We start from the raw sequence: 19,317 nt of genomic DNA, 5'->3' as shown, positions 1-19,317 counted from the left end.
GCTGAACAACATGTAGTACTGAGTGGACCTGTGGGCTCTAAAGTTTTACATTGTTTTGTTATTGAGTGCAGTTATATAACAAAAAAATCTGCATTTGTAAGTTGCACTTTCACGATAAAGAGATTGCACTATGCTACTTGTATGAGATGAATTGAAAAATACGATTTCTTTTGTTAGCCAGTTTTACAGTGCAAATATTTGTAATAAAATAACAATATATAGTGAGCATTGTCTACTTTGTATACTGTGTTGTAATAGAAATCAATATATTTGAAAAGGTAGAAAAGCATGCTAAAATACTTAATACATTTCAATTGCTATTCTGTTGTTTACCAGTGCAATTAAAACTGCCGTTAATCGCTTTTAATTTTTTTGAGTTAATCGTGTGAGTTAACTGCAATTAATCAACAGCCCTAGTTTGTACTGACTTTTCTAGTGCTTTTTATGTAACCTGTTGTAAAACTAGGCAAATATCTAGATGAGTTGAAGTATCCCCTGGAAGACCTCTGCAAACCCCCAGGTTTATGTGTACCCATGGTTGAGAACCACTGCCCTAAAGACATGAGCAAACTCCCTTTGCAGTCCACTTGGAGAGTAACATTGATGTCAACTGAATCTAGATGACTTTTTGGCAATGCTGGATGTCACTTTTAGGTTACCAAATTAACCAGCCTGTAGTACAATTTTGAGTTACAAATTTAAAAAACAGTTGTTGATCCCCTGTTGGATTGACAGTCACTGTATAAGTTTTTCCTGATTAAATACAGACTACTTTTGACCAGTTTCTTGAAAGGATTTTGGTTTGAAATCCCTGGTCTAAAGACTCACTGTGTGTTTAATAAATGTACAGTACATAAAAATCTTAAGTGTTCAAAAGTAAACATTTATAAATGTTTATATTTTCAAGTCTTTATGCTGCAGAGTTGTTAACAGGCCACTTCACCTTGAGTGGTCTCTTATAATAGATGTTAACTACTTATGCTAAACAGTCTTGTATTTAGCTGTGAGTCTGAGGGCTTGTCTCCACTTACCAGTGCATCAACCCTGCAGCGATCGATCTGCTGGGGGACGATTTAGCAGATCTAGTAAAGACCTGCTAAATCAACCACAGATCATTCTGCCATTGACTCCAGTACTCCACCGGAATGAGAAGAGTAAGGGGAATTGACAGGAGAGCATCTCCTGTTGACATAGCGTAGTGTGGCCCCCGCGGTAAGTAGATCTAAGCCGCATCGAGTTGAGTTACACTACTAATGTAACTCAAATTGCGTGGCTTAGATTGACTTTCCCCCATAGTGTAGACCTGCTCTGAGAGTCTGTCTATACTTAAAACACTGCAGTGACACCTCTGTAACAGTTCAGTGAAGATGCTACCAACAGGAGGGATTCTTCCACTGGCATAGGTAATCCACCTCTCCAAGAGGTGGTAGGGCTCTCTACATTAGGAAATTAGGCCGGTTTAACTGTGTTGCTCAGGAATCTGGATTTTTCACACTCTGGTTATACCAACCTAATTTCCTAGTGTAGACCAGACCTGAGTACCTTTCCCAGACCTGAAGAAGAGCTCTGTGTAGCTCATGATTCTCTGTCACCAGCAGAAGTTGACCCAATAAAAGGTTTTACCTCACCCACCATGTCTCTCTAATGAACTAACACAATATATTGTAAAGTCATCACACAGCTAAAAACTGTAAACTTGAACAAATAGGGCCAGACTATCAAAGTTAAGTACAAAACAGGTGCATCCAAAAATATGCACTCTTTTTGCCTGTGTTTGCATATGGAAATAGGTAACTGCATGCCTAACTTCTTTGCACATGCAATTTCCTGATTTGCATACACAAATATAACCTATGGTGGGTGCACAAATTGTGTTTGTTAAAGAAAATAATTTGGCCTATGAACTTGAATTTTTCTATCTCATTCTATAAAATGTATACAAAGTTTTTAATCTTTTCCTTAAGTACTGAATGCTAACCTTATTTCATATCATTCTACTAGTTAACAAGCAGAAGTGTACATCAACAAAAGTATCATTTGAAAAAGCTGTTAAATCATTAGTATGAACGTTTTTAATGTTTTTTTACAGGCAAATCCATGAAGAAGTGGGTAGAATCCATTGCTAAGATTATCAAGAGAAAAAAACAAGCTCAAGCAAATGGAATTAGTCATAACATTACCTTTGAGAGCCAACCTCCCCCAATTGAATGGCATATTTGCCACCTTGGACAGTTTGAGATGGACCTCATGACACTACATCCAATAGAAATTGCTCGTCAGCTAACACTTCTAGAATCTGATCTCTACAGGTAGTTGTTCAAAAAATGTGTGTGTTCCTTCGGTAGCTTTTTGTTGGCTCCATAAGTCACACTATTTGCACTAGTCAGAAGCATGAATTTCCTTTTCTGACAGGAGAAAACTGGCAGGATTATTATGGAAATCTAACAGTATGTTGCTTTTATTTGTAAAAATAAAAAAAGGGCTGGTTGCCATATGTTATCCCTCTTTACATGGGAAATGATGATCTCTGCAATCACTTTTAATACCTACCCTATATTTGGCTTTCATTTGTAATTGAAATATTGAGTTCAGCTTTAGCAAGTAAAAAATCTTTAATTTTGTAGAATCAACCTGAAGTATATTCTTCTCTTTTACTTTGCAAATCATAAGGTTTGCTCACCTTCTGTCCTATACCAGAGTGTTTATCCATCAATGTATTAGGCTGGTGTCAACATAACCAAACTTTTACAGTAAATAATTAGGACACTAAAATGCTGCAGTGAGTAGACAACACTCAAACATAACTGGGACATAATATGTGAATTTTCAAAATAAAAATTTGGGGGTATCTTATAAAAAATGCTTGTAGCATCCTAAAAAGAACTTTATTCTCTAGGGGCCCTCATAAAAACTCAGGTATTTAAACAGGGATTTTTGAGAGTTGCATGCTACAATGGCAGAAGGACTTCTAATAAAATATTTCTTTTTGCACATCAGGCTTTTACAAGGTTTGTCGATCCCCATTTCAGCAACACATTACTCGTATTTACTCATTAGACAATGAGAAGCTTTCTTTGTTCAGGATGCTTATTTCTTCCTTCAGAAGGCAAAATTGAGTCCTTAGAAATTTTTTAATTTGAAAATACACCACTGATGTTCTTTTAACAGAGACAGGCATTTTCCAGAGTCCATTAGTGTCCATGTTGAAATACCAGTCCAATGATTATTTTGAATGACTGTTCCATGATGGATTATATTGAATAATCTGTACCAAATGTCAAGTCACAAGTAAGGGGAAGAAATATGTAATAAGTCTTCTACCACAAACATGGAACATATGAATATTAAGTATTAAACATTCCTTGCCTCATACGTAACATTTTCTTTCAATAGGGCAGTGCAGCCATCTGAACTTGTTGGGAGTGTGTGGACTAAAGAAGATAAGGAAATTAACTCCCCAAATCTATTGAAAATGATTCGGCACACTACAAATCTTACTCTTTGGTTTGAAAAGTAAGAACTGGGGATGTTAACGTACTGAGATGGAATCAAGCTGGAGTTTAAGGATCGCTCAGATTTTCTTACAGTTTAAAGGAGATTCCTTTATTTTGAATTATAAAATAGTTGTGTATTTCAGTAATCATTACCTTAGTTAAGCATTGATTTTGTACTTGGCACAGTACAGGACATAACCAAAAATCTGCAAGGCAACCTACTCCTTTTAAGTTTTAAACTGCTTATTTCAATGAAAACACTGGGAAGCTTAGGGTAATGGTCTTTATTTTGATCTCCTGTTCTCTGTGGTGACTAAACACTAGATTTCAGTGTGTAGCAAAGCGAATTTCCTAATTCCAGCATTTTCTAATACCATATTTCATGACTAGGTGCATTGTGGAAACAGAGAATTTTGAGGAGCGAGTGGCTGTGTTAAGTAGGATAATCGAAATTCTGCAGGTTTTTCAAGAGTTGAATAATTTCAATGGTGTGTTGGAGATAGTCAGTGCGATGAATTCTGTGTCAGTGTACAGACTAGATCATACATTTGAGGTAAGTCTCTTCTGAGTGACTTGTGCATCCTTCTTAAGAAACTATCAAGAAAAACAAATCATATACCATTTTTTGAATAAACACTGTTATTTTACAGTTACTTTATAAGTGTAATGTGAAACACTCATGAGGAATGTTATAAAAAGTAGCATTCTAAGGGTCCTGGGTGCCACAGGGGATTTGTAATGACATCTGGAGTCTTTCACCTGTAGTTTGACAGCTCAAATCCAGCATGGTAATGATTGAATGTCATGACTAAGGCTAAGATTTTGTCATGGATACTTTTATTAAAAGTCATGGACAGGTCACGGGGAAAACAGAAAAATTCACAGAGGCCGTGACCTGTCCCTAACTTTTACTAAAAATATCCCTGACAGAATGGGGATCTGCGGCTCCCTATACTACTTCAAGCAGGGCAGCTGCAGGGACTAGGCATCCCTCTCTGCCTCCGGGAGCTGGGAGCTCGGGGTTCCCTGCCACCCAAGGGGACCAGGAGCTGCCACAGCAGCAGGGAGCTCAGGGGGTCCCTGCCACTTCCGCTGCCTTCCACTAGGAGCTCGGGGTTCCCCCACAGCGCTACCCCCAATCGCAGGAAGCTGGGGGTTTGTCACCGCCGCCCACTAGGAGCTGGGGGGTTCCCACACTGTCCCAGGTGGCAGGGAGCTCAGGGGTTTCCTCTGCTGCCTCCTGCTGGGAGCTCAGGAACCATGGCCAATGGGAGCTGTGAGGAGTGGCACCTGTTAGACAGAAGCAGTGTGTGCTTGCAGATCCGCCTGGCCGCATCTCCGCCAGAAGCAGCGGGGATGGGGAGCCGCCGGAGATGAGCACACCCCTTCCCACCCCCCCATCCGGCACCACAAGCCCCCTCCCATGCCACAAGCCCCTGCCTCAAGCCCCCTTCCAGACCCAAACTCACTCCCTCCCCAGAGCCTGTGCCCCGCAGCCCCTACCACACCTCTGCCCCACACTCCACCCCTCATCCCCCTGTACTCCAAAGCCCTCCCTCTGAGTTAACTGGCACCCCCTGTTTTTCCGGCATACCAGTTAAAAACTTTTACTGCACCTTGAATTCTAATCTGGGAGCTGCAGAATTCCAGCTAGGGGGCAGGGAAGAGAAACTGTGAGAGATGCAAGTGATCCCTTTCTTCTTTCACTGACCAAAGAAGATCCATGCATAGGTTTGGACATTTACAGAGAGTTTAATGCTCAGGAAAGAACTTAAGCACATGCTTAAGAACATTGTTATCAAGGAATTTTTTTTTTAAGCTTTGCTTTCCCAAATGGGGATGCTTGCCTGTATCTTGGTCAGAGTGAGTATAAAAGAATCTGAGGCCAGTTTTAGCAGATTCTGGAGAAAGAAGTTTAAACATTGGGGAACATTGATGAGTTTAGGAAAAAAGTGTAAATTGGTTACTTTTTCACTGAAAATGAGTGTGCGGTAAACTAATAGATTCCACTGAAGTAGACTGCTGAAGTTCAGAAGACAGTTTTGCACAGCAGGATGGAGTTTGTGTTGTATGGAGAAAAATATTTTTACTAGTATCAATGCTAGATGCTGATAACTAAGTTTGATTTGTTTAGATTTGAAATAAATCATACTTAAAACAGTTGGGATTATTTTTGTAAATTGATTAAAGTGAAAATAATCATCTGTATTTACAGTAGTTTGACATTTCCATGTGATGCATCTTAGGGCTCTGTCCACACTACAGAGCTTATGCTGGTGAAGTCCCCTGGTACAGAAGCAACATATGCTGACAATTTTTTTTTGCTGGTAGACACATTAGCTATGTTGGCAGAAGCCCCCTTTTTTCAGCATTTCTGCGTCTATACCGGGAGTTTCATTGGCAAGTTTTAAGCCATAGAGTCAGGGACAGTTGATGTAGCAGTACACTGAAAACCATTTTAAAACCCACTTAAATTCAAATATTGTGAGAAACAAGGGGGTTTTGTTAATTTATAGATAGATAATATAAGTATGAAGGTACCTTATTGTCACTAACCAAACCATGCAAAAGACACATTGTTGCTTTGTTTTCTCTTCAATAAATTAGGCCTTACAGGAGAGAAAAAAGAAAGTTTTGGATGAAGCAGTAGAACTAAGTCAAGATCACTTTAAGAAATACCTAGCTAAACTCAAGTCAATCAACCCACCCTGCGTGCCTTTCTTTGGTAAGTTGTACTACAGGGTTGGAGATAAGGTTCTTCTTTGGCTTTCTTTTAACATTAAAATGAGCTACAAATTAAGATGCTGAAAATGCACTGAGGTTTTTTTTTTTTAACGTTTTACATTCTGTACTCTGAAGAATTGCCCTTGTGCTGTGCATAATTTCTGATTTATTAGATTTTTAACATTAGTGTTTGTGAATAGTTAAATTCAGTAACCTCTGTTACACAGTGTTTGCATATTGTGTAAATACTACATGTTTTTGTTCTCTTGGTACAGTAAAATTCTTGCGTTTTCAAAAACAACTTTGTAGAGGCTGAGATTACTGCTCTTTTGGCTAGTTATTTGCCTCAGAAGCTTTAGTATTCCTTTGCAATGTATTTTCTATAAATTTGGTTTTCTTCCAGTTTTAGAAAGTCCATGGATATTGCTGTTGTATGCAGACTTAAATTCCAATGAAAATAAAATAGGGTTTCTCTTAAACTTTAACTTTATCTCACATTTTGGACACTGTTCCTTTCTGGATGACCTAAGCATGCTGAGGAGTCTTGTTGGAATGTGACCTTCTGACCATGACCTCAGGATAAGCAGATAAAACTTGTTCCCTCTATAATATATTTAGTTTTCAGAGAGAATGCATAGCTCATTTGCTCTTTCTGATTAATTCAGTATTGATGCATTGAAAGAAATGATTTGCTCTCTTTTTATGCTGAGGATTTCTTTGCTGGCATTTATCAGAAAAAATGAAAACGAGTTGGGGTGAAATGTGAAAATCAAAATTCTTTTTTTATTATATATTAGGAATCTATCTAACAAATATTCTGAAGACAGAAGAAGGGAATCCAGACTTTCTTAAAAGACAAGGGAAAGAGTTAATCAACTTCAGTAAGAGGAGAAAAGTGGCTGAAATTACAGGCGAAATTCAGCAGTATCAAAACCAACCTTACTGTTTACGGATAGAACCAGAAATACGGGTAATCAAAGAACAACTACAATAGGTGTATACTTTATGTATGTGTGTACATATGATTAAAAAAAACGTGTGGCAGATACTCTACTGATATTCTTGCTAGGGTACTAGTAGATGTGGGGATGACTGCCTTAGTAGTGCAATAACCATCATTGGTAAAGAAAAGTGTGTGCATGAAAGCATACATTAATTCTAAATCCTTAATATATAGTTCATCACATATGTCTCATCTGCTCACTACTATACAGCAGACACTTCTTATTTTTGCTATTGCTATACTGTACTTCACTAGCTGGAGCGGAGTGAATAGGATTAGAGCAAGAGGAAGAAAAGTTATAAAACAACATGAATATATGATGAGAAACTAACAGTTTCTGTGAAAAAAGTTTGATGCTCTGATATGTTAGAATCCTTTGTATGTATCCAATTAATCCCAAACTCCTTTGACAAGGTTTCTGACAAGAGGCCACTAAGGAAGTTAAACAGTCATAGGGCAAGCAGTTATGGATTTGAAAGTAAATGAAAGAAAACAATGAGTAGGAATAAATGGTCATCTTTCAACGTGGCAAAAGTTTAACAGTGGTTTTCTCTAGGTTCTTTACGACCAGTGTTTAATATATTAATGAACTGTAAAGGGGATGAACAGTTAAGTGGCACAATTTGCAGATGACACAGAATTAGATTAGCCTCACACTCGAGAATATTGAAGAACTCCAGGAAGACTTAAAGCAAGGTGAATTGGCCATGTGATGCCAGATTAAATTATTGTTGGCAAATGTAAGGGAATGCTCGTTGGAAGGACTTATTTAAACTACGTATACTCAGTGATGGGTTGTTAAGTAACTGTAATCACTCAGTTAATTAATTGTAACCTCCCGGGCTGTTTTGTGGACAATTCAATAAATGTCTGCTCAGTCTACAGCACCAGTCAAAGAAGCAACACAGCGTTAGGCTGCATAAAGAATGAGAACAGTACTGAAAATATCAAAATGCCATTCTTTAAATCTACACTATGCTCTCACCTGAAATAATGTGTACCGTTCTGGTCACTCTGAAAACTGTAGCTGAGTAACAGCATTCTTTGTATTGTGCTGTTCATTATTGAGAACAGTTCTGGAAAAGGGTTAAGTGATATAATTTTAAAATTACGAAGAGGAGCATTGGAATATTGTGAAAACAAATCAAGACGACAAATATAGTAATCGTAAGTTACAGGTTATAAGTATTGATGTCGGTAAAAATAGAATGTTTGAAAACGAAGGAACTGGAAGATCTTGGTGACTGTGTTGAGATACTTGGTAAATCATCTACATAACTACAAAGCATTTTACAGAATATTGTTAATTTAAAATAGCTCTGTTCATGTGATTTAAAATAATTCCTTTAGTCAGTAAATTTTACATTATCATTAGACTAGGCAGGATTCAATTTTTATAATTTTGACAGATAATACTGATGTTTATTTTAAGCATTTTTTAGATTTTTATCTATTTAAATTTTCACAGTTGCAGGAAAATATGGGTGGAGTGTCAGAATAGGTCAGATCAGACAAAAATTATGTAATAGCTGCTGAGATTCAAAAAGTTAAGGTTTATAACCCTTAAAACAAATTGTCAATATTACATGTCAAAATATACAAAATAAATATCCTTACATCAAACTCTTAAGTTTTCAAGCAGCATTTTTCTTACTCTGCCTGTCCGTAAATTTTGATTATCATCAATGAAAATTTTTTTTGTTGGTTTGTGTGTGTACGCTGAAATTGACATTTACTGGTAAAAATCTAAGCCTTTCAAGCCTTATTACTATTAACTTGTATGTTTTTTACTGTCATTTGCATCAGGACTTGTTGCTGTATTTTTCCAGGAATGAATTAACAGTAGTATAAAAGCTGTATGTAGTCAGTGAAATGTTCAGATTTCATTGAACAATTTTGTATTTTCTATATATGCATATGTTGTTAAGAGCATATACAATTATTTACTGAAACTTGTTTACCTCATTTTAGCGGTTCTTTGAAAATCTCAATCCTATGGGAAATGCACCAGAAAAAGAGTTTACAGACTACTTGTTCAACAAATCATTAGAAATTGAACCTCGAAACTGCAAGCAGCCGCCTAGATTTGTAAGCTTTTTCTTGTAATTTGTTTTTAAGTATTTTAAATCCACTCATACTGTAATAAATTAATATGATTACTATTAATAATGTGTATTTACTTCCTTTGAAATTATAGATGTTTCTTGAGTTTTTGTCACAAGTTGTTTTATTCCAAAACTGTTGGGTTTTTAGTTTGAGATTATTTTAGTTCCTAAAAATACACCTCTTTTGGCGTTATAGGCAAATTGTGTTTTACAATAATATGTTGGAAAGAATAGCTTAAAAAGTTTGATTTTATGCAGTGTAGTTCTCTTTAGAACTTGTAAAATGGCTTGATAGCATTGTGAAATGCTTTTAATTTCAAAATGTGGAAAAATCTGCATAAAATAAAAGGTAGAGACCTTTGTAAAAGCATTTTGAAATAAATGTTAATTGGTATTTTTCTCTGACATTCAGAGGAATATTTTCAAAAATAAATTTCACTTTCAGAGCTAAATGGAAATTCTCTTCACTTCAGTGCTGAATTAAAATATACTACAAAATTTAAAATGAGGTACAATCTGCTTGTGAAGCCAGATAGTGTTGATTAGTTTGTCATTTTAATTAACATTTTATTTTTGAAATAAATGCTGAAGCATAACGTGATTTTCACGATATTTTGCCTCATAGAAAACTTACTATTATGTCATTATCTTTGCTGTAATTCTTGGCAAATCAAGACTGCCTTTTTCTTATTCTTGGGGTAAGAGCACCATAAAGCAGTTAACAGTTTTTGTGTCTTAAGGGTGATTAAGATTATACTCCTCCCCTACCAAGAGAATCAGATGAAGTGCTGCTGAAGTAACGCCTCCTTAAAAACATGGTGCCTGTAGGTATTCCACATGTGTGTATGCATGTGCACCATGTGCCTGAGATTGGAGAGTTTTGCTCAGTTGTTCTCCTTGTGCTCCAGATGAGGATGTAAGAAGCAGTGCAGACTGCCACCACTCCAGTTCCTTCTTACCGTCACCTGGCCTGAGTATGAATCCTCATTGTCCATAGATTTCCTTCATGCTTCTTTCTCTTCAAAGCTGTAAATATATTATAAATAGCTTTTGGTATTTTAGTGTAGTTAGAGTTTTAATCTTGGTGTATTTGATAACAAAATACTTTCTCCCCACCTCAGGGAGTCTCTTCCCATGGACAAAGATTATGCCCAGAGTCCTGAGTTTAAGAGCTGCATCTTCCCTGCAGCCCTTCTTACCCCCCACCCTGGCCCCCACTCCTTCTCTGTGAGCACCAACACTGCCTCTATTATATGGGAGAGGCACATGTCTCAGCTAAATGCAGTGTTTCTTGCTCATTTTCCTTCAAAACCATGAGACATGAGAGCTCTGTCTGAGAGCCTTTTCTGTAAGATGTTATGAGACCTCCGTCTGATCCAGGCCCGGGAGACCCACCTGTACATTGGCCTCAACCAATGAGCAGTGTCCCAACAAGCACAAGCCCAGGAGAGAGAGCCAGAACTGCTGAGCCCAAGGAGTCACCATACAGGGCTTCTTGTGAGAGTCAAGGGCACACTAAGCATAAGGACAGATTTTCTTCCAGGTCTTTTTCTGAGAGAAGGGATCCTTCCCTGTCTCTGTCCAAGCCCAGTGTGTCCGCACACACAGTTCTTAAAGATTTAAGCTCACTTAAACTTTCTGATCATGAGGGCAAAGCACAAAAGAGAGAAGATCTGCTGGTACTGACATCAATGCCAATTCATAAGGATTGGCACCCACCAACCCCATTTAAGAGCTCCTAAGTAGACGCTTTGGTGCTACTGACCTGTCCCCGACCTGCTGTTCATGACGACTGTGTTTGCTCTGGATTCATTGGTCCCAGTTACTGGATTGCCCCAGACTCAAGACGAACCTAAACTTACACTTCATGGGAGGATATCTTCCCTTTTTCTTATTCATAGTCTGTTCTTTTTTGAACATGAAAAATGTGAACATAGGAGGAAACTACCTCGAGGAGATGGGAACATTCCCCTCCTCAGTCCATAGGTAGGAGCTTTCACCCATTGGTTCCAATAGCTCTGCTATTTGAACAAGAACTGGCACTCTCTTTGGAGGAGTTTGGAGGCTCTGGACATTTCTTGTTTCTGGGCCTTCTGTGACTGTCAACCTATCCTCTCATCAGCATCCAACTCTTCACGTATCTACTACCTTGGAACAGCAACAAGTATCCCAACCCATGGCCCCTTCACCTTACAGCCTGGTATTTGGATGAGCATCAGATCTAGAATATTCATGCTTGGAGATCATTGTTTCTTCTCAACCAAAGAAGGAAAGAGTACAGCAGAACATGTTATTTGGCTAAATGGAAGTTTCTCTTCCTGGGCGCAGTGTAATCGGTCCTCCAGAATCTGCAGATAGTCCAAAACGTCAGGGTTATCCTGTCCCTGAAAACTTCAGGGCTTTTCATTAGTTCCCCTGCAGTTCATCTACCAGCAATCAGTGCCTTCCATCCTCCAGTAGGACACTTCATTTTCCTTTGCCTTCACCCAAAATTTGTCTCAAAAGTAATTTGAGTTTCACATAACTCAACCTATCCACTTACTGGTATTTGTTCCCCAGAGCTTATGCTTCCAGTGAGGAGAGAAGACTTCACTCTCTGGACATCAGGTGAGCGCTGGTGTTCTACCTGCAAAGGATGAAATCGATTAGAAATCATCAGCCTTATTTGTTGCTGTAGCAGAACAGTCCTGACGGCGGACATTATCTGCTCAGAGACTGAGTGAATCTCCAGCTGCATCATTCTATTCCTCCTCCAGCTGAGGTGACTGCCCATTCCACTACAGCACAGGCAACCACAGTGGCATCGCTTTGAGAGGTGTATCTATATGAAACATCTGTAGAGTGGCTGTATATTATGCATTAGTTCAAGCCTCCTCTGCAGATGTAGCTGATGGAACTGCAGTATTACAACCATCTATACCTACTGCATCCCCGACCCTTCCTGTTTAACTACCTGTTTATCAATCACTCACATGTGGAATACACATAGGGACCAGCACTCAAGGACAAAAGTATACTGACCTGTAACTGGTGATGCTTCGAAATGTGGGATCTCTGTCTCTATTCCATGACCCTACCCTTCTTTCCATCTTCTTCAAATTCTTCTGATTTGGTGATGAGAGGAATTGAAGAAGCATCTGTCCGTCCTGCCTCTTATACCTTCAGTTGGAGTATAAGGAGAACATCTGTGTTGGTGCGGACCAATAGACACTACTTGATAGCAATCTCTGATCTCAGACACACTAGAAACGGACATCATGAAGAATTTTCAGTTACAAGTCAGTAACCTCATGCAATTCAGATTAATTCATGCTTCTTTTTACTGCAATGTCACATCAGCCGCACTTGTCACTCTTATGGATAAGAATTGTATACGGACTAAATCAGATACCAGAGTATATAAAAATAAAGAAAAAACTTTTCTTATTCAAAGATTCCTGTCTCCGGGGATTCCGACTCTTGGATCTATGCATGTGGATAAGGGCCTGGTGAATTCTACAGTATAAGCAATAGGATTGTCACGTCACCCTTACTGTGAGGTGGTTTGACTGCCCCTGTACTCTGGCTCCTTCTGACTACATTCTGCAAAAGAGCTCCCTTGGTACACCACTTGCTGACTCCCATGGTTTGTCCTGATTGACACACATCTGAAACTCCAGACTAACAATTCTTTGGACTTATTGAAAGGAAGATTTCTTGAGCGGAGCAAATTTTCACAATTTTATTAAAACCCCAGAAAGAGTAGTTTGTAATAAACAGTGACAGACCTGTTATAAACTTAGACCCATTATAAAAATTACCTTCCATTAAACAAAATTATGATTTTTGTTCAGAGTGTTGTACTCAATTCCTTTTTTGTTTGTTTTTTCCAATGTCAGATAGTGGGTTGGCATTTTTACTGTTAGTTTACTGTACTAAATACTAGTAATATTAATCATGATTATTTCTTTTAGCCTAGGAAAACAACATACCCTCTAAAATCTCCTGGAATAAGGCCCAATACTGGCAGACATTGTTCCACCTCTGGAACCTTGCGAGGTCACCCAACACCCCTGGAAAGGGAACCATGTAAAATAAGTTTCAGTAGAATTACTGAAGCAGAGCAGGAGTCAGCAGCATCGGCTCCGACTTCTCCGAATACGCCATCTACTCCACCAGTGTCTGCCTCTTCAGAACGCAGTGTATTTTTAGATATTGATCTCAACAGTTCTTATGGTATGTGTATAATATCTTTTATATTTACTGGCTGTTTTTTCATTTGATATTCCACCTCACCTCTGCATAGGCTCTTGTTGTTCCTTAAAAAATGTTTTGCTATGGCAGGTGACACCAGGTGGTGCTGTTAAACGTAGTCTTCTTTCTGTGTTCTTTTTCTAGTTGCAAGCCTTTAGTCCTGGAAGAAATGCACATGATGGTGTTCTTGGTTTTTACAAGGTCCTGTATAGAGGGAGTTATACAAGTAACAGGAGAGTTTGCTCCTTGCCTTGGGCTTGATAGGGTCAATTCTTGAGGCATAGTTGCTTCTTGGAAGCCAAGCAAGGATGTTGAGATTCCTGAAAGGTGTTGCCTTTCTGTTCAGAGAGAGAGAGAGAGAGTGTGAATAACAGAAGTCATATCCAGACTCTGTGTTACTGATTTTCTCCTTGGAAATATCCAAGTATCTAGTACTGTTTGGCAGAGAGGCGACACTGGTGTCACAAGGGATGCTGGTGTTGAAAGAAGGGGCACCAACAAGAATGTTCTGCTATTTAATATGGCATATCATCTTTATTACAATGCCAAAGCAAGTCTCATTTGTAGAAGAAACTGTAATGTACTGGATTTTGATAGTGATGGAATATAAAGCAGCTTTGGAAATAAATGGGAAGTCTTTCTTAAGAGAAAGGATGGGAACAATTGAGAAAATAGAGCAACCCACTAAAAAGTTGAAACCCATGAGCACCTTTTCAGCAGAGTGTTACTGCTGGGAGTGGCAAAGGATGATGGGTCCTTAAAGCGTCAGAGAGGCCTGAAATGGTATACGGTGGTTGCCAGGTGCTGAGGTTATGCTTGGGAAACTTGTTCCAAACACAGGCCTGTCATGTTTGCCCTTTCTCCCATAAATGACTTGTGAGTGTTCATGGAAGTTACAGGCTTAGCCAGCAGAGCTGGTACCTACTTCATCAGCACTGTTGAACTAACTGTGTTTCTGCTGCACTCCTTGCCTATAGAAGCTATGCACCAAGTACATAATGGAAGTCAACATCTAATGTTGTTCACAAAAGAACCTAAACTCTATGCCTTTTCCTCCCCCCTCTTAAAACAGCTGTCCCAAGCACAGCCACGGAAGTGGTTGTTTCTGGGAGAATGCTGCTTGCCCATTCAGTTCAGTCCTATGACTACCTGATAAGGGTGAAGTGCATTCAGGTGAAATTAACTCCTACACAGAAGGTCAGCACATGGCATATGCACCACTTAAGCCTTATTTTGAGGGCTAAAGTAGGGCTTTTAAGTAGTGCATAGGTTCGGTGTTTGTCATCTGTGCTGGAATGAAGTCCACCCTCGGTATTTCCTCTCCCCTCTCAATGTGGTTGCTCTGTGTTACGCTGTCAGTGGGCAGTTGACCATTCATGCTTGTTGACAGATTTGGGTGCCAGGATCCAAAGGATACAACTACCACCCTGTGATACCCTCTTAGTACGTATTGCATGGGCTGGAATGGAAGGATAAGAGTTATGTTCACATATTACCATAAAACTAAACACCAGAAAGGGGATTACATAAGAAACTTGAGTTTCATGTGGCAAATAGTGAGGGCTCTCCAGCCTCTAGGTAAATGGTGACTAGGGTGGTTGATGGTGTCAAAATTCAGTTGTAATTTCCTATGTTTCTAGTATTCAGTATATTCTTAACTATAACTTTTTATTAATACTGTTTAAAATGCCATATATTCTTCAACAATATCTTCCAAAGTTTTTGGCCTCAAAATATTTATATAGTAGAATGTGCCTTGTTTCAACAACAGATTTGATAGTACATCAGAGATATTTTAAAGATGCACCCCAGGGATGTTTTATAAACAGATGAAGGGAAGGGGGAACACTGTTTTGGTGGCAAAATTTATTTTCTGATCCATTTTTTCATTTTATTAGGTAACAATAGCATCTTTGCTCCTGTCCATTTGCCGCAGTCAAGTGAGTACCCTGACTCCTGCAGTTTGTCAATAAATTCTTTCCACTTTCTAAATGTACTTTTGTACCGTAAGAGCCTAAGAATAATGAAACTCTCATAGTAAAGGTATAAAATGTTAGACCAGTTCATTTAAAAAAAAAAGGGTGGGGGTTTCATACGTTAGGCAGAGCATACAGTAAAATGATGGATAAAATCTAAGGACTGCTTGGGTTTGAGCTTAGCAAATAACATTGGTGTTTTTCCCACTGTTGCTCAATTGATAAAGACTGGCTAACTGCACAGATAAAGTAACTAGATATTAGGTTGTTGGCATTAAAATCTCATGCAAGTATTTGCTCTACTGTCAGGGAAAGAAAAGGTACTTTCCGTACCGTATGTGGTGATCTGACACTGTATTCATATGCTTAGTACATCTGATATACAACTGAGAACAGTGCTGCTACCTGTGCCTATCCTCTTGAATAAAAGCAGGCATTCTTATTTGCAATTTGATTTTATTAAAATCCAGAATTGTAGAATACAGTACAAAATTGGGAAAACAAATCCACTTAATATACTGATCTGGATCGTGCACATAAATGGAAAGAAACAAGCTATAGCAAGAGCCAGTGTTTTCTTATTTAAATGCCTAACGTTTAATATTTTTCTGAACAACTCTTAAATATCCCCTTTTTTTTCCCCTCCAAAGAAAAAAAAAGGTGGAAACTTTTAAAGAGGATGAAAGAAGTTGTAACAGTTGGAGTCTTATGTACTATTTTTGTCTGCTCTACCATTTTTTCTGCTGTGTGATTGCAACAGAACTGCATAAGTAGCTCTGTAAACTCCAAATGTGAAGGTGTATTCACTTTTTGGACAGAAGGAGATGGTTTTCCATGCCAGTTTTTTATTTAAACATATGCCAAAACCACATACACCACTGCATGCTTCCAGTTAAAGACAATGAATTCTTCCTCATGAAAAAGCTTCCAAATGAAAGAGTTTCATTGTCTGCTAGCTTTTCTTATCAGGCCTTCATTTTTTCATCTTCTAAATATAGAGAGCATAGGAAGACTGTCAAATTGAGGCATTCAGTATTGCTTATTCCTGCTGTATGAGTATATATTGTACTTCATACAGAAGATTGTGAAATGCAGTGTGTAATTACAAAAATGACTGGTAAAGTAACTTCCTTCAGCTGGGCTGAACAATTAGAGATGCCATTGAATACCAAGAATCTGTTTTATGCAGCATTGTTGTAGCCCTGTCGGTCCAAGGATATTAGAAACACAAGGTGGGTGAGGTAATATCTTTTTGGACCAACTTCTCTCACCAACAGAAATTAGTTCAATCAAAGATATAACTTCACCCACCTTGTGTCTGTAAGAATCTGTTAGTTTGCTTCTAGTTTTGTCTAAAAAAATTCAGAATGTTTCACTTTACTGTGTTGTGCACCACCTAAAACTCACCTTATCTCTCTTTAGAATCTTTCTTCAGTTCGTGTGGTAGTATACATAAACTAAGTGAAGAGCCTCTGGTTCCTCCTCCACTTCCTCCGCGCAAAAAGTTTGATCAGGAGGCTTCTAACTCTAAGGTGATGGTGTGTGTGTGTTAGTTAAATTATCTTGTTAGTAAACGTTGGTGGATTTGATAAGCTTTATGAAACATTGGTCTTTGACATGTGCACAGTGTTCTAATGTAGTGTAATCTTGTTAATTCTGATTTTGTTAATCTTCCAACCTAATAAATCTCACAGAACAGGCAGCACCCTTACCCTGTTTGCCCCACTTCTTAGCAAAAACTTAATAGCAGAGACCTTGAACTGAGGTTTCATATTAATAAGATTTCATTACTATTACAAAATACATGGCAATACTAGTCCTAGTACAATATGAAGTAGTGTAATTAAATTGCAAATAAACGATATGAACACAGTACACTATGATGCATTGCTTTTTGTTTTGTGGGTGTGTGTACATATTAGAATGATTGTAATCTTGGGGAAAAACTCTTACCACTGGGTTTGTAAAAATCAGTTCTCTCAACCTGATGTTTTGCCTGTTAAAGGCTACACTGTGTCACTTTTTCAACTAGCGAAGCCTTCACTCTATACCTTCATTCAGTGCATGTCAGGAAATATATTACTTTATAGTAAATGAAAGGTTCTTTGGGTGATTTCTTTTTCTGTATTTCAGGGAAGTTTAAAATCTGATGATGATCCTCCTGCTATTCCACCAAGGCAACCTCCTCCTCCAAAGATACAACCTAGAGTTCCTGCTTACAATAATCCATTTGATCAACTGCTGCATAGTCCACCCCCACCCCCTCCAAGAGACCCTCTTCCTGACACCCCTCCACCAGTACCACTTCGGCCTCCAGAACACTTCATAAACTGTCCATTTAACCTCCAGCCACCGCCAGTGGGACGCTTTCACAGAGATCCAGATCGGTTCAGGGAAGCTAGCACATGCCCAAGCTCACCAAACACTCCTCCAAGCACCCCCTCTCCAAGGGTCCTGCGTCGCTGCTATATGCTCAGCTCAAGTCACAACAACGTTGCCCATCCTCCAGCTCCTCCAGTCCCACCAAGGCAAAATTCTAGCCCTCAGTTACCAAAACTGCCACCAAAGACTTATAAAAGGGAACTTTCCCATCCTCCTTTGGACAGACAGTTTTTGCTAGAAAATGCAGAAACTCCTCAATGACCTTAGCCATATTAGTCATTGACACTGGAATAGTATTTGTAAAGTTCCTTTTTATTTATTCAAAAAAGGCAGTGTATTTTAGTACTTTCACAAATAATGCTCTTACAAAAGTGCTGCTGATCAAAACAAAGTTAAAAATTAGAAAAATAAGAATACACCCTCCGCTCTTTGTCTACTCCCACAGCATTACCCTCAGGTGATCAGTAGCATTGCCTTGTCTCAGATCCTTAGTGCCGACAGCTATGCCAGTATAAAGATTATATATTTTGCACTGTAAACTACACTACATGAATTTAAACTATCAGTTCATTGCACTGAGCCGAAAAAAAGGTGCGTTTGTGGAATTTTTCAAATTTGAGCACTAGTGGCCTTTAAAAAAAAAAAAACAGTGGAATTATGACACAAGCATGAGGGTGGATAGTGTTACTGATTTTAAACCTCTGGCTACTTGCCTTCGAATTTTATGTAAATCTAGGAAGTTTGTGAATGACAATTACTGTTCTCAAATTTTTAATGCCATGTCTTAATGTCCAGTCATTTGCTGCTGAAGATGAAAAAGAAAAATGGGTTGAAAATCTAAATGAAGATATCAGAATGCACTATTAGTTTTGATTATTTTGACAAATAACCTAGGACTACCTAACCCAGTTATTGGAAAGAATCCCTAGTATTTAGCATGCATCTTGTTCAGATGTGCCTTTTTGTTTTGGCAGGCAAAGGTGTCTTAAGCTAAAGATCAGAGGGGTAGCCCTGTTAGTTTGGATCTGTAAAAAGCGACAAAGAATCCTGTGGCACCTTATAGACTAACAGAAGTATTGGAGCATGAGCTTTCGTGGGTGAATACCCACTTCGTCAGATGCATTCAAAGGACTCTTTGTTGCTTTAAGCTAAAGAATTGCCTACTGTTTCGGAGAACAGAGCTATATGCCATGTATGTACAGTTGTTTATATTGTATATTTACAGATAATGCTAATAACCTGTATAAATTTAAGTGACTTGAGGCCTGTAATACAGTCTGCTACTCTTGCAATCTTATACATTCAGAAGCATTTCCTATGGCTTAGGAACAAAGTCTTGCCTTCCAAACCTAATAACGTTCTTTAGCTCTAACTTCATTTAATTACAAATTCCCTTTTGG

At 38.4% G+C, this 19,317-nt stretch overlaps 1 protein-coding gene and 1 long non-coding RNA gene across 3 annotated transcripts in view; one reads left to right on the top strand and one right to left on the bottom strand.

Moving 5' to 3' along the window:
• The window catches only part of SOS2 (SOS Ras/Rho guanine nucleotide exchange factor 2), an 87,726-nt gene extending 69,150 nt beyond the window's left edge, over positions 1-18,576 (top strand). Inside the window, exons 14-23 of one of the 2 annotated variants that reach the window (XM_030562821.1) lie at positions 2,090-2,309; positions 3,394-3,513; positions 3,885-4,047; positions 6,102-6,219; positions 7,016-7,188; positions 9,193-9,309; positions 13,280-13,541; positions 15,458-15,499; positions 16,958-17,067; positions 17,669-18,576. In XM_030562821.1, coding sequence (XP_030418681.1) covers positions 2,090-2,309; positions 3,394-3,513; positions 3,885-4,047; positions 6,102-6,219; positions 7,016-7,188; positions 9,193-9,309; positions 13,280-13,541; positions 15,458-15,499; positions 16,958-17,067; positions 17,669-18,178 — 1,835 coding nt within the window. In that variant the 3' untranslated portion in view covers positions 18,179-18,576. Of the gene's footprint in view, positions 1-2,089; positions 2,310-3,393; positions 3,514-3,884; positions 4,048-6,101; positions 6,220-7,015; positions 7,189-9,192; positions 9,310-13,279; positions 13,542-13,703; positions 13,806-15,457; positions 15,500-16,957; positions 17,068-17,668 lie in introns of those variants that run through there. The other variant, XM_030562822.1, reaches the window with a different exon arrangement.
• Positions 13,821-19,317, bottom strand: part of LOC115651691 — a 32,990-nt gene continuing 27,493 nt past the window's right edge. The window contains exon 3 of the long non-coding RNA XR_004000411.1: positions 13,821-13,897. This is a non-coding gene — a long non-coding RNA (uncharacterized LOC115651691). The remainder of the gene's footprint in view (positions 13,898-19,317) is intronic.

Source organism: Gopherus evgoodei, chromosome 4 (assembly GCF_007399415.2).
Source record: "Gopherus evgoodei ecotype Sinaloan lineage chromosome 4, rGopEvg1_v1.p, whole genome shotgun sequence".
Lineage (NCBI taxonomy): Eukaryota > Metazoa > Chordata > Testudines > Testudinidae > Gopherus > Gopherus evgoodei.
Note: the sequence above shows the minus strand (reverse complement) of the source record. Positions and strands in the feature narration are given on the sequence as shown.